The sequence below is a fragment of the Seriola dumerili genome, unplaced genomic scaffold (genome assembly GCF_002260705.1).
Source record: "Seriola dumerili isolate Sdu_G_001 unplaced genomic scaffold, Sdu_1.0 BDQW01005691.1, whole genome shotgun sequence".
Lineage (NCBI taxonomy): Eukaryota > Metazoa > Chordata > Actinopteri > Carangiformes > Carangidae > Seriola > Seriola dumerili.
In genome coordinates this window covers 520375-535585 of record NW_019179946.1, presented here as the reverse complement: position 1 = coordinate 535585, position 15211 = coordinate 520375, and the positions used below count along the sequence as shown (strand labels likewise).

The window sequence follows — 15211 nt, the reverse complement described above, 5'->3', positions numbered from 1 at the left end:
GGCTCCCACTAGCTGCTACCAATTCCCACAGGCTCTTACACAAATGTACTGTACATGAGCGGCTTCTAATCCCACTCTGGGAACCCACTTTTGGCTGCTGAAATCATGTTTCAACCCAAACTTATATTTTTAGACTCCTGAGTTCAGGCTTGGGGTGTATTTCTGAAAATGTGTTTCCCACCTCCAGCAATCAGACCTCTAGTATTTTTTTCACACTCTGTCTGAACACACAGGAAAATTCTTTCACTTTCCTTCCAGGCATCAGATGTGACACCTTTCCCATATGCCCTTGCTTTCCTCCCTCCTTCCCCGGGCAAAGTCAGGAAATGAGCCCACGCCTTAACAAGCCGTGTTAACCGGCCAGCAGAGCTTCAGACAGGCTGCTGGCTCACACGGCCTCCAGGTCGTCAGCATGTCTGGCACCACACGACTTGCCACATTTGGCAGAGATGAGGTCGCTCAGGTCTTAATGATGTTTGTTTTTCCCTCTTTCTTTCCCTGTTGCATCTTATTTTTTCAACCAAGCGAGTCTTATTCTGCGGATGAGTAACTACCGTTGAGCTCAAAAAAAGTACTGAATCTGTAATAATGTTTGAATCCATCAGTAATTCCATGAAAGCCAAGTCTCAGTGGCAACAAGATGATGCTCCCACTTCGGGTAAAAGGATAAACACAAGTATCTATAGCAACAAACAGCAGCGAATGAGTCATAGTTTCCCTACATCCCACAGGTGTTCATTGTGGTTAGTCTGTATACCGCTGCTCTCGTCTTTTGTTGTGCACTGATATGGACCCCATCCAGTCAGCAACAGGACACCCAGAGTTTTATCTGCCTTCTGATTGGCTTTCAGACTGATCCTTTACAGGCGTTTTGGGTTCTGGATCACAAAAAGCCCCACAGACCTCCATGCATGGTCGGCAGCTGCAGCAAAGAGCTCAGTAGACCACATCAGCCTGCTGGAGGACCTGGGCTGAGTCACATCATGGTGCGGTTGATGAGGTCAGACAGTGAACGTTGCATCTGGCTCAGAGATAAAACCAAACCCCAAATGTGTCTGACACCATCTCCTGACTATTTTTATTCATGATAGTGATATGACCACATCCCAAGACTCTGATATTCATGCTCATAAGTCTTCGTATGGTGAGCTGGTAGCTAGACATCAAAAAGATTATAGCCTTGCTGGTGCCACAATGACAACAAAATACACAGCTGACCTGAAAAAGTGGCTTTATGCTGCATAAAAAGGCAGTGAGGTCTGTTTGTGTTCTCAGGGGAGGTCTGACAATTAGCGTTTTTCAAAAGCTTTGGACCGAAAAAGAAAACAAGACATACAGGTCAGCAACAGGAATGATTAAAGGTACATAATAGGAAGCATGTGGAGCATTAAGAGAAAAACAAAGGAAGATATTTTACTGTAATCCAAGGAAGAAAAAAAGGGGAAAAACGCAAGACATACAAATTTTATTAATGTTGTTTATTCTCATCAAATCCACCCACAGAGGAAATTCATTTTTATTTATATATTTTGCTTTTCTTTGACTAAACTCAACATTTGACATTGATTATAAATATGTTTTTTACATCATTTATTATTCTTCTTGTGGCAGATTGCATTTATCGAGCTCTTTGGATTTCTTTGTCAGTGGTTGTGCTGTGCAGAAATGTTTGTGTAATTTACTTAAGGACTACATATAATAGTATTACTCACTGTCAGTATGAAATATTGTGACTTTTCTTACTTATGCTTATTCTATACTATTTTAGTCTCATAACTATACCACACAAATGGTACACATGAATCCATCTTCATTCTCATAGATGTGATGTTTTCTGGCATAACTGAAAAAGATTTCCTGATGATACAGGAAAACTTTTTATGTGAAAGAAATTACAGTGTTAGAGTAATAAAGAAAATAATCATTAAACTCACCACATAAAGGTTCCTCCTTACAAGAGGTTCTTTCATAAAGCGACTTACTTCAGTACCCTTATGTTGAAGGAATGGACACAGACTTTTACAACACGGCAAACCACAGCTGGAGGTGATCATAAGTCTCTTTGCTCCTGTGCTGAGTGCTTAAGTGCTCATTACGCTGTGGGATGCAATGTCTTACAAGCTCTGCACTGTCTTACCTGATGAAGTTACGTAACAGCAGCCAGTCAGCAAGTCAGAGGGGTCTGATCCAACAGCTCATTAAATCTGCAGCATCTATCACCTCACCCCAGACTGGTAGAGGGAACTCACTCCAAACCCGAAATTACAGCATTAAATTGCCTGAATTTCTGGTATTAGACAGACTGTAACTCTGAACCCAAGGCAGAGGCTTAATAAATGGACCCACATCCTGCAGAATATTTAGACTGCAAACTCTTGAGCCAAATTGGTATGTCATGGTGGATAAAGCTGTCGACTTTCCTGGAATCGTCTAACACAGCACAGAGGGCATGAATACAAATTATACATTAAATGTTATAGATCCAAAATTAATCAGAAAATTTATTCAGAGCTAATATGGAACGGAAAGTTTTTTTAGAAATGAATCACTGCTCATTTATTCCTTGGCCTTCAGATATTCAAACCAAAGCTGATGCAAACATATTTATTTGACCTGAATGTGGGTTTAAACTATTAGTCTGGGTTGTGCATTTAAAAAAAACAAAAACAGGATTTTTCTAATCCTTAGAAACCAACTTTGGAAAATTACAGGAAACGTATAAAACCATTGCTATATTTTTTCCAATTCCATTTACCTGCCCGAATCGCCTACTTCGTATCTTTCTGTAAAATCACTCAAAATTGTCTCAGTTGTGGACATAGTAACATAAACCTGAACGCCCTTCTTGGAAAAACATGGCTATTATGTGAGAAGATTGATGATAGGTGCATAAAGGTTTTCTCAGAATGGCCTCAGTGTGATGGGATAACGTATCGTTTCTAAAACAACAATGTGGTTTCAGTGTCTCACCAAATTTCTTGGTATTATGCAAGGGTATACGTAATGATGGCCCCCGCAAAGTTGTCGGTAGAAGCTGCGGCTGATGGTTTTGCCATGTGTGAACTGTGAGTTCATTCTCAGACCATCTCAAACTAGCCAGCTGCTCCTTCAGTCACTCACCCCAGCTGCATGCGTTCACACTCTCTCCATTTCAATGCATGTCTCACCCACACCTACACACCTCATACTGTAGATGGAGACTGCTGTAAATCATCACTGCAGATACTTGACACCAAGTTGGTCATGCAGCTCTGTAAATCTCTCTCTCTCTCTCTGTCTCTCTCTCTCTGATTTTCACACTAACACCCCCCAGTGCAACCTTTCCCATTTTCTGACCTTTCCCTCTTTCCCCTAAGTTTTTTTAGCCACACTAGCAGCGCAGCTCTAGAAAGAGCAATTTCAAGTCACCACATTGGTCCAGATTGAAATATCTGAACAACTATTGGATGGACTGCCATGACATTTTAGGTCTGTATGAATACTAATAACTTCAGTGATGCCCTGACCACTCTAGCGCCACCATGAGGTTTTGTGTTAAAGTTCTCGATAACTATCAGATGGATTTTAAATTTGGTTTCAGATATTCATGGTCCTCTCAGAGTGAATTCGGGGATCGCTTAACCCCTCATGTAGTGCTGCCAATCATGTCAAAATACCACCTAAATGACCTGCAAAACTAATTTCCCATCAGCCTCAGCTGTACTTTGGGTTTGGTGCTAATTAGCAACATGTTAGTTTGTTAAAATGCTAAATTAAGACGGTGAACATGGCAAACGTTACCTGCTAAACATCAGAAATGTTAGCATTGTCATTGTGTCGTGTTAGCAACACTGACGTTAGCATTTAGCTCACGATGTGTTCAACTGTAGCCTTAAAGAGCCGCTAGCTTGGCTTTGGAGACCTGTTTAGTACAACGTCTTTTTCTGACCACCTGTGGTCATAGGTGTGGGTGGGACGTGGGGGTTGAAAAAGGGGATAATGCTTGAGTTGTTCACTAATAATAAACAAATTCATGTTAGCCTACATTACTGCTTCTGGGAAGGGAAACAGTAAGATTACAACTTGTCAAATAGTTTATTTCTTGCATAAACTTTTCTCACATTCACATTTTCAGAAAATGTGTAGAGGAAATAAACAGGGCTTGAGTGAGGTCTTCAGAGAGGTGTGTGTGTGTGTGTGTGGGGGTGGGGGGTGGGGGGGTTGAAGCTATTAGACCATCCGACAAGCTTTAACCTCCTCTCCTCTTCATTTATTATAAACCCACACCCCCTCATCTAAAATGTGAAAAATAAATCCTCACTCTTGTGCAAAACATGTTCATGAAGGATTCTTCGAAGCAAAACGTGATCAGACTATTGCTTCAGGATGTGAGGACAAAACACACCTACACAATAGCGAGCAGCTTGAACAGTGCTGCATTGTGCTCCATTGAGTCTTATTCCAGGTGCTCTCATTAATCCCTCATACTTCTGGCGCATTGAGACCGAGCATGTCTGGTCTAGATAGGTCCACTGAACAGTGGGAAACAGCTCTTATGTGTGTGAAAGCACACTGGGTCATTTGTTCAGACACATCACAGCTCGCAACCACGTCTGTGCCATACTCAGCTAGCGTGATCGATTATACTACGAAGAAGAAAGGGAAGTGTACACCAGAAGAAGAGAGGGAAGGCAGCACGTGGAAGCAATTATTGCCCCTGTCTGGTGTGTAATCTAACACAGCAGATACAAGATGACGTGCACGTGTTTGGGTACATGACAAGAAAAAGAAGAAGAAGAAAAAACCCCTCACCATTCTTGTACACACAGGAACTTCTTCCGCTCTCCCAGTCTCACCTCCATACCTTGTCGGAGATGAGGCTGATTAGTCAAATTGCTGCTGCGTTCTCAGGAGTGACAGAGACTATGAAAAATGCAAGAACCTCTGCCTGAAAATGTTTCCGGCAGGGCATTCGTCGCGCATACTGAACGTCAAATCTGAAGAGACACAGTGATCTCCCCCTACAAACATAAATTCTGTATTTATTGAAGCAAATATAAAATACTGGTGATCAAGCCAATGCATAAAGCCCACAGAATGTGAACCAAAAAACTTTTTCACTCTTGTGTAGGAGTGTGGTTTGGTAAGCTGTACACGATTTTGCGTATAATTTTTTGAGTGGGTGTATGTGGAATCATAACCTACTATTCCTTTTAATAAGTGGTTCATGAAGGGGAAGTGGGCCACATGTGGTAAAGTGAAGTTACTTGAGATGGAGGCTGAAATTAGTGACCTTGTTTGAAATGTTGAGGCGCAGACGCCATGCCAGTTTGACTGAATTCCTTTGTTACATCCAAACTCTTTGAAACTGGACTCTCTATTTCCTGTCTAGCACTGTAGGAGCGGGAAGATAATGCATTTCCCAGGGAGACAGATGTCCGATCTCTAAAGTTCAGTCCAGGAAATGAACAGATTTCTTCCACATTCTGTCTCGGCCTCAGTCTTTTCTGCCTCCAACAGTTACAAGGGACGAGGCATGAGGATAGGATTTATATTTTCTTTCGTAACACCAAATGCTCCGACTCATGCTTATCACCCTACTCCACATGTATCTGAAAGGTCTGTGGAAAATCACACATGGCATTTAAGGCTGTTCACTGTAGTAATTGCCCCTGTTTCAGGGAGGATATTACAGGGTCGACAGATCTTCACACAGTCCCCTGCTATGAAGAATTAACTAAGGTTCACAGCAGCAGGGGATAAAACTGTGCGAGAGCATGGTGATTTACAACAGCCTGTCCCACCTGTGACTGTCTGTTTGCCCCAAGCTGTGGATAAATGACTGGGGCAAGTTGAATCAGGGATAATCCACAGCCAAAATTCATGGCTTATAGGATCATTCTTGTCTATTAAAACTGACATCTGGTAACGCTGAGATCACCAAAACAATTGTTGACAACTGGGAACACAGTGATGATGCAAGAATGTCATCTGACCAGGCAAGAAGCAAACTATTGGACAAGTTGTAATCTTATGTTTTTCCTTCCAAGAAGCACTAACGTAGGCTAACATTACTGGTCGAGAAATTAAGTTACTGAAATGTATTTATTGATTATTAGTGAACATGTCAAGCAGCTTTTGAAGAAGAGACATTTTGAGTGGAGGGGGACAATCAGGAGGTGGTTGCAGGTTGTTGAATAAGACTGCATTAACTCTTTAATTAGCTCATTTATCCATTCATTTGTCTTTCACATTATTGTTTAGTGCTAGCTGAAGTAAATCGTTGAGTTTGTCAAAGTTTTTGTTTTAAAAGAGTTACATTTTTTTTGTTTGTTTTTTTTTTTGTCGTGAAAAATTTCAGTGAATATTTTTTGTTGTAGTTTTTGTGGACGAAATGAAAATTGATCTAACAAACTTAACCGAGATGTAAAAACAAAAGTGAACACACCTACAGTGTCAATAATAATCTCAACTGCGTAACTGCAGTGGTTCAAAGCTGAACCAAGAAGATGATCTGTAAACCACAATGGATGTTTAAACTGGACATTTTGATTGATTATTTATTTTGTTCGTTTTTGTTTTCTCTTCTAAATTTTGGTGAGGACAATATTACTATTGCCAAAAATTGGCCAAAAGTTCAACAAGAAGACAGAAGCTGATACATCCAAAATCAATCAACCATTTCAATTAAACTTTAATTGCAACATTGCAAAACATAAATGGATTAATGTCAGTCAAGGATTGTGGACGGATATTTCCTAAGCACGTGTAATTGTTTCATCTATTGACAACGTGAAGCCAAAACATGTACCAGCAGTAGTTTGCATGTGTGCTTGTGGGTGTGTTTCATGTGGACATCTGTGAATGGAAACCTTTTGTGCTCTGCCAAGGCAGGCTTGTTGTTGCATCGTCAGCTTGGTGTGTTTAGAAGTAGCTTAACAAGCTCAGCAGGACCTCTTACATCAAACACTCCGCTAATGGCTGATAAACTCATTGGGCTTGGTCAAGCTGGACAACAAATGGGCACGTTTATGTCCAAAGCAGCAGAGCGAAAACCTCAGCGTGCTTCTCCGGCTTCTCCCCCGTTCAGAATCCAGGCCAGCTATTTTCATGAGATGTTAAGAGGAAACGGGTTTCTGGTTTATGGGAAAGCAATAAAACGTCAAATCCTTGACTGGTGAAGGAAGCAGCTTGTTAAAAAAAGAGGAGAAAAGGAAGACTTATGTGAGGTAAGGAATGACAAAGACAGATGGAAAGAGACAGGCTGCTGTGATGTCATAAGATTTCTGCAAGAGCTCAGTTAGACAACAGGGAGAGTCATCACTGGTGGAGACAGGGTATAAAAAACACCAGTGAAATATACACCAAAGACTTTATCAGGACAAATCAACAGGGTGATTTACCTCATAAGGAAAAAGGCATAAATTTTAAACAGATGCTGTGGTTCATTTGCAGGTTGTTAACACAGTAGGTTGTAAAAATCTTTCCATTTTGTTTTCTTTGATTACCTACAAACAATCTCCAGACAACCATAGCCCAAAACTGACAATATATATAGTCCACATCCGATATAAATTCCTGGCCCAAGCTTACTTCAGCAAATCTTTGTGCTTCGCTAGCTGAAAATGCTTCACTTTCTGTGTATTTATTAAACGAGATGAACATGTGTACGACAAACTGCCAGGATGAGAGTGGAAGAGAAGAATAAAAGACCCAAGAGGCACATTAAGGTTTTGAGGAGTGAAGTTTAATGGGATCATGATTGTCTTTGTCGGAGGTCAAATATTTAATTGGTTTACGGGACAAAAAGCACAACCAGAGCCACTCCTACATTCACTCAGCCAACTAAAACTCTCTACATTAGATAAACCATCAGGGCAGAAAACCTCCAAGAACCACTCTCAGCAGCTCAGTCTTACAGAGGGTCATTACTTTTGACAAATGACAGACATTTTGCTCTTTCAAAGGTTGGGAGAAAGGCTACCACATATTATCTTTCTCATTTTGTCTGCACACACTGTTCCCAGCTAACCGTTTTCATCTCCTCCTATCAAAGGGATTTATTGTTCTAGCTGGGTAAAACTCTCCTTCTCTCTTTTCTCTTGTATCTGGGCAATCTCTCCTCTCTGATTATGCTTTAGCTGGTTGAGATCAGTGTTACTCTCCGGGAAAGTAAAAGTGACCTCAGTCTGACTCATTGGTGGGCATCCATCCGCTCCTCGGGCCCTACGACATGCACAGACTGACAGAGAGGCCGACACAAAGACAGACTGCTGCTGGGTAGACAGACGTACAGATGAACAGAGACAGAGGTACAGACAGGCAGGGTCCTATGGTTGCCCCATGACGAAGAAGGAAGGAGGCAAATTAGTGCGGTACAGAGGGCAGACTGTGACCTTACTGGCCAGACTGTTAGCGAAGGGGGGTCAATGGCCTACAGCTGACGTCACAGCGTGCTAGTTGTGGAAGCAGCCAATCGCTTTCCTATGTAGATCCTAAAAAGAGAAAAGAGAAAGTGGTAATTATTAGCTAAACCTCTCCCTCAAACAATGATTGTTCAATAGTAACCCTAACTATGCACAGCAGGACTATCAAGAGTTTGGAGGATGGTGTCTTTTGTTTAGCCTTTGCAAAACCAAAAACAAAAAGAGCAAAAGTAAAAAGAAAATTGATTAAACAGAGTGGTTATCTGCTCTAACGTAAGCTGTATTCTTAGCACCCAGCTAACTAACTTACTGCCTAGTAACTGATGTAAATGTATTATAAGAACTGAATCTGGCGCAGTCACTCTGCCTTTGCTGGTTTTGTCTCCCAGTGACCACTTGCGGTATTGCAACAAATAAATCCCCTGCAACCCAAAAGGCATTTCCCCCATAGACCACCATTATATAGATGTCTGTAAAACTGTTAATGAGACACTTAGAAAAGCAAACAAGTTTGGTTATTAGTCTTTTTATTCTAAATATTTAATCCAAGGCAAGTTTTTATTTGTAAAACATTCTCGGAGCACAGAAAAGTTACTTTCATTATTCCAATGTAAAGCCTATGGGCTGAGCAGGAATGTGCGGCCAGCAGGGGAAACACTAATGTGCGTGTTCAGTGGGTCGTACAATATTGAAGCAAATCCAGAAGCTACAAATCTTTTTGGATTATGTGCCAGGCAAACAATTTTCTTTCAAGTGACTTGGCGCCATCATTGAGTCCACTGTGCAGTTCCTATAATACATCCATGGTAACTATCGCTATCGGAAAGTGACGTGATGGACCGGGGCTAGCTGGTTAGCATGCTAACTCCAGTAGAAGAAAAGATGTGATAGAGACAAGAATTAACATTGGCGTTGCTTTCCGAGCTAAGGAATGACGTTTGATGCGAACGATTCTTCTAGACTGGTAAGTAAACAGCTAATGCTAATGCTAGATATTTAGCAATGGCAAAGTTTACAAATAGGTCCTTTAAAGGTACAAGCACACTTTTTGAAAACACAAATGTAAGCTACTCATTTGTTATTATTGGACTACCTATTTCTACGGTATACTGCAGTACAAGAACAATACTCTGTTTCTTTATTTACATGTCTTCAACATGGGCGAAATTGCTTGAAACAATTTTAGCCTCCATTTTTTTATGTACGATAACATGTATGTAGCCATCAAGTGCATATTTACCACCCCTTTTACAAGATTCACGTTTTATATTGAGCAGTGCTATAATGTTTTTGCTACAGGTTTTAATTAACATGACATGGCAAAAAGTGAGTCTGTGTATGTGCATGTGTGTCTCACCCGACTCCAAGTGTGAGCAGGTGTGAAGCCAGCAGCGAGGGAACAAGGATGAGCAGAACATCGGAGGAGAAGATTCCTCTCTTCATCACCTCTGTCTTCCTAACACTGAGGGAGCCCGGCTGCTTCGGGTGCTGAAACACAAACTCTCTGCAGAGGAGAGAAAGGAGAGAGGACGAGGAGGAGCCAGAGATAAGAGATGCAGGGAGAGGTAAGATAGGAAGGAAAAAGAATAAACAGAAATAATGAGAACACAAGAGAGAAGACTGGGAATGCAAGACAGGTGGTGAAGTACTGAGAGTCTGAGACCATTAAGAACTGCTACCTGTCAAACAGACGTATTGTTCATGTGGCAAAAAATATATAAAAATGAGGGTGATTCATGTGTTTCTCAACAGAACCAGCCCCCCCCACCCCCCACCCCCCCTGTTTTCAGTCTATATGTTAAGCTAAGCTAATTGCCTCTGGCTCCACAGTATGAGTGTCATAGTGATCCTCTCCTCTAAGTCTTGGCAAAAAAGTACTGTTCTTTTAAAACCCCTACACATCTTCGCAAGTACTGACAAGTACTTTACCAACTTTGGGATGTAGTATGACATCACAGCAAACATAAATACATAAAAAAATAAATGCAATTAATGACTTTAAAAGAGATTATCTTACTTTGGTGGCATATTTTCTGGTCTACTGGACCAATCCCACACCCAGTCCGTGTCCACTCGCCGCTCACCTTCCTCCTGCAACATACATGACGGATCAGATGATGTCCAACAGCAGAAAAAGAAGAGTAGACACAGGGAAAATAATAAAATATAAAAATGAGACTGTGACATTAACCTGAGCACACGTACATCATTGCTGATGCTGATATTCACTTCCATCTTGAGTTTAAACATATGTCTTGTAAAAATTTGGGGGAAATCTCAAACTACATACCATTAGTAGAAGCAACTCCACAAAGAAAAAAAAAAACCCAAACTTTCTTGGCATCTCCCCTGGGTGTAAGGCACCCTTGAATGCATTGCCAATGAGTTTTTAAAATTCTAATGAATAAATAACTTACTGGATAAATTCAAATAAATGTTCCATGAAATTGATGACTGATCTCAAGCAAGTCTCATGTCTCTGTGAGTTGATTTTTAAACTGTACTGAAACGATGGAAATAATTGGCTGGCTGGAAAGCAGGAAATCTTTATAAAAACATCTAGTATTAATGTAAAATGCAGCGCAGTGTAAGTAAATGTTATTTGTAGATTACAATAAGGAGGATGAAGTTAGAATGAACTGAATATTTTTGACATATGTCAGACTATGTCAGTGTTGAATACCTGTATGGTGACACAGTCACTGTCCTGATCACTAGTTGGTCTTGGGGAACCAGTGGACTGTGGAGTCACCACCTGCGGAGGACTGTGGACAACAAACAGACTTTTACATATGGATTTAGTATAAAGAAATAGACAGACTGCAATTTATTGCAGTATTTCTATTAAAACAAAATAAAATTGAGAAAGCAAACACACGTTGAGAAAAGCTAGCAAAGTTCCACTGAGCACAGAATGAAACTCATTACTTAAAAAATGAATTAAACACCTCACTGTGCCGTTCAACCCCCCAACAAAACAAAAGGATCCACAAAGACTATCTGCATCATTACCTGTCTCTACTCCTCTCACACTCAAGCTGCGCCTCCAGAAGGATCCTCTCCAGCTCCCCCTGCAGGGCGGAGGAGATGCTGTCCTGTGGCCCTGTCAGACTCTCCCTGCGGCTCACGGCTGCAATCAGCTCCTCCAGCTCGACCCAGGAGCCTGATGAGGAAACAACACGAGCAGCAGAGTTTGTAATGATGCACAGGCAGTCAGCAAGGAAGCAGAAAGCAGTGGGGGCCTCATGCACATATATTAGACTGTAATGAGCCAGGAACAAGTCGTGTTGAGGAAAGTAAACAAATCTTTAGTTTTAAAACTGAGTGTTTACACTGAGTCACTTTTATTGAGTGTGTAAGACTTTTTGTTGTAATTTTCTACTACTGCACACTATTCTGAGAGTAGATCTGTCACTGGGAATCAAATAATGACAAGATGTTAGTGATTATCCTCAATTAAAATCTGAAGAATTGTGTTGTCAAGATATGATGAAACTATTAGTATTTTACAAATTGCAGGCAGATTGTAGTTAAATTTAATGAACAGTGGAAGACTGAGAATAATTTTTGAATATATTAAAATAATGAATTAACCTGCCTGACATTTTCTCAGAATGTTTCAATTTTAGTTTATATTTTCCAAATGATTGTTTGTTTGTTTTTGTCATACCAACTCATTGGATTTTTTTGTTTTTAGAGACTGACTATTACAGCTTTTGTTTCTGACAGATAACCCATCCTAATCCCATTCTGAGGCTTAAAATGATGCATGTACTTTATTTCACTCATGCAGCACTTAATGTTTTTGTCAGAGTGCTTGTTTTCAGCCATATCACAGAGCCCTGTAAGAGATGTGTGACAATTGAAGCCCATTTGCTTCCTTTAAAATGCTATAGCTTAGGTGTGGACAGGTGTGTGTTGTGCTCTGACATATGGTGAGTTATAGGCTAAGCAGCACCACGGATGTCCTGTGACATGACCTGAGAGATGTTGAGTTCAGGATGGACAGTGCTGTGTTACACTTATGTTTGAAAACACACGTATGAAGAATATAATATAACACATCTATCAATGACAATGAAAACGCACACAACATATGAATGAATGGACATATGAATGGAGGTTCATTGGGTATGTGAGCAGGAAGAGATTCACACATGCACACACATATATATATATATACACACACACACACACACACACACACACACACACATATGCATGCTGGTGTGTTTGGCGTGCCCACACCCACAGCCAAACAGTAGGGCAGGGCTAACTCAGGCTGACAGCATGCTTGCTTACGTAAGATCTTATTTCTGTTAGAGATTAGCCATTCACCCTCTCCCTTCCTCCCCTTGTTTCTCTCTTGTCATGCTGTCTGTATCCCTCTCTGACTTTGGCAGCATTTACAAAACATCAACACCTCATCTGCCCACCAAAGTATCCTTCCTTCTCATCTGGTCCCTCTTAATCTTCGCTTTACCCGGGTTTATGACACTGTGTAATCACACCAACAGCAGCACAGGAGGGAGAAACATTAAGTGAGGGAGGGGGCGGGCGGAGGGGACAGAGCGGGGAAACTGTGCCATTGCCCTAGTTGTTTGTCTACAGAGGGGAGTTATGACATAACAGCTGCCTTGCTGCCTGACTTATCTATCTGTCGCCATTCTGCAGCACTAAATCAGTTTCTATGGTGCAATCCTGTACACATTCATCTGTGCCACTGCCAAATCAGCTTTATGTAATGTGGACAAGAGCTGGATGTTAAAAGACTCAATGGACTGCAGCACAACAGATTAATGTTTGTTGTGAATGCCTGTTTTCAGGTTAGGGACTGCACACAAATGATCAGGGTGTGGAGGTTATTTTTACTTTTTGCTTAATAGAGGGATGTCTGCACCACTGGAGGGTCTTTGGGTTTTATGTCGCCTCACATTTACTTTTTGCTTCCATGTTTTTTTTGCAAAATTTACTGAAAAAGCCTAAATAATGACATCAAAATAGAAACACCTTTTGTGTGCACCGTGGACCATAAAGGTGATTTTTTTTTCTGCTGCTAGCTAGTTAATGATTAGATTCTGCATCATAAAAGAGAGACAGTAAAGTTAAATGTATCATATCTAGTTATGATATAATGCATGTTAAGCACAAACCAACATAATAACACACAAAATATTACTGTGCCTTGTTCACTTATTCAGTGACCAGTTTTTATACATATTTTCATTTTGGGCTTTTAAAAGCCAGAGTAGAAGTGCTGGAAAGATTATGTATCAACAAAAACAAAATGCGACTAAGTGCACTAGAAAAAAACGTGATCATAACAAATTATTTGCATTTTCTTTTGCCAGTTCTTCTGGAAATTTTGATTCAGATTTGCACAACATTTGGATGGAAACTTGACTGGTGGTAATAACTTCATTTAGAGGCCCTTAGTTTAAAAAGAGAGAGCAGCTGGAATGCTTAGTAAACAGGATACACATTTGTTATGTGTTTGGTAATTGCTAAGTAATTTTCAATGTAGGTAGAAATGGTCAATTAACATATTAAACTTGAAATCAGAGTTGAGCTATTAGGGTGAAGGGTGTTACAATATCAACTATCAATATCAGTATTGGCCCATAAATCCAGTATTGGTCATGCTACAGTCGACAACCTTGTGTTGTTAAGCCAAAATTAAAGTCCAAACACTTCCCCACCTGAATAACTTTCCTACAGTCCCTTAGTGTCCTGCTCACCATTACATTGTTCCACATGTTTCACCCAGCATCCTATGTGCCAAGCAATGTGCACACAGCACAGTGGAGCTATAAGCGTCAGGAAATCTCCACAGCTTAATTGGCTTACAGAGATACAAACAGGTGAGTCAGGGAATCCGTTTACACAATGACAGTGTCAGTGGCAACAACAATGACAACTACCAAACTGCCTTCTTCTCTGTGTGGCATCCTCTCACACCTGCTCTCAGCCTGACACGCTGTTGTAATCATGTCTCCGCTGATGGGCAGTTGAATATCTGCACATCAGTCCTGGAAACACTGAGCGACTGAATGAATGAATGAATGAATGAATGAATGGGGTACCTGCTTTACATTGTCTGCCCACATTGTTGACATTTGCATTGTGAATGTAAATCGATCTGTGCACACACAAAGCAGCTTTAATCATCATCTCTAGTGGCTGTTTGATAGCTACATGTGAGCAAGTAATCTTATGCGTCGTGGCTTTAAAAGCAATTAAATAAATAAACAACAAAACAACGGCCTGGTCCATCTACCACCATCACTCACCGTAGAGTCCGTCCTCAGGCGTCTGCGAGCCGGACACAGACATGTCTGATCACCGGGGGGCTGGAGGGAGAGCGAGAGAGAGAGAGAGAAAGAGAGCACGGAGAGATGCTGACACTGACCGAGGAGGACAAGCAGGTGCAAATGCGTTTCTGTCCCGTACGCTTTTCTCTCAATCACTGTTGTGTTTGTTGTAGTCTAAAAGGGACACCAGGCAGGGACGCTGCGTTAATCCGCCTGCCCTCCCCTCTCCTTCCATTCCCTCCCTCCTCCCACCTCCTCCCTCTCCCACGTGTCAGGAGGGAAGAGGTAAACAAAACAAGCTGAGAGCTCAGCAGGTAAGAAGCCACGCCGAAAGAACAAGGTGCATGAAGCAGCAGTAGGTGTGTGCAAACTTCCTCTAAACCTCCATTTTTTGATGTAAAGTTAACATGACCAAGCATTCATTTCTGATCGGCTAAAAGTTATTCATAGGAGGTTATGTAAGAAACTAATACTAATACCCTAATACAGTCTAAT

General features: G+C 41.1%; 1 protein-coding gene across 1 annotated transcript; it reads right to left on the bottom strand.

Moving 5' to 3' along the window:
- Window positions 1–6720: 6720 nt before the first annotated feature.
- On the bottom strand, window positions 6721–14922 carry LOC111239883 (BCL2/adenovirus E1B 19 kDa protein-interacting protein 3-like). The gene is made up of 6 exons (XM_022769814.1): window positions 14696–14922; window positions 11418–11568; window positions 11089–11170; window positions 10423–10496; window positions 9763–9909; window positions 6721–8474 (listed from the first exon to the last, which is right to left on the bottom strand). The coding sequence occupies exons 1-6, from the start codon at window positions 14736–14738 to the stop codon at window positions 8426–8428; spliced, it is 546 nt and encodes a 181-aa protein (XP_022625535.1). The 5' UTR covers window positions 14739–14922; the 3' UTR covers window positions 6721–8425.
- Window positions 14923–15211: the final 289 nt, after the last annotated feature.

What these genes read in the sequence shown, in the direction of transcription:
- LOC111239883 (XM_022769814.1), bottom strand. Translation starts at nt 14,738, where the DNA reads ATGTCTGTGTCCGGCTCGCAGACGCCTGAGGACGGACTCTACG. An exon ending in GCCTGAGGACGGACTCTACG is followed by an intron (nt 11,569 to 14,695) that starts GTGAGTGATGGT and finishes TTTCCTCATCAG; the next exon opens with GCTCCTGGGTCGAGCTGGAG. An exon ending in CTGCTCACACTTGGAGTCGG is followed by an intron (nt 8,475 to 9,762) that starts GTGAGACACACA and finishes TTCTCTTTTTAG; the next exon opens with GATCTACATAGGAAAGCGAT.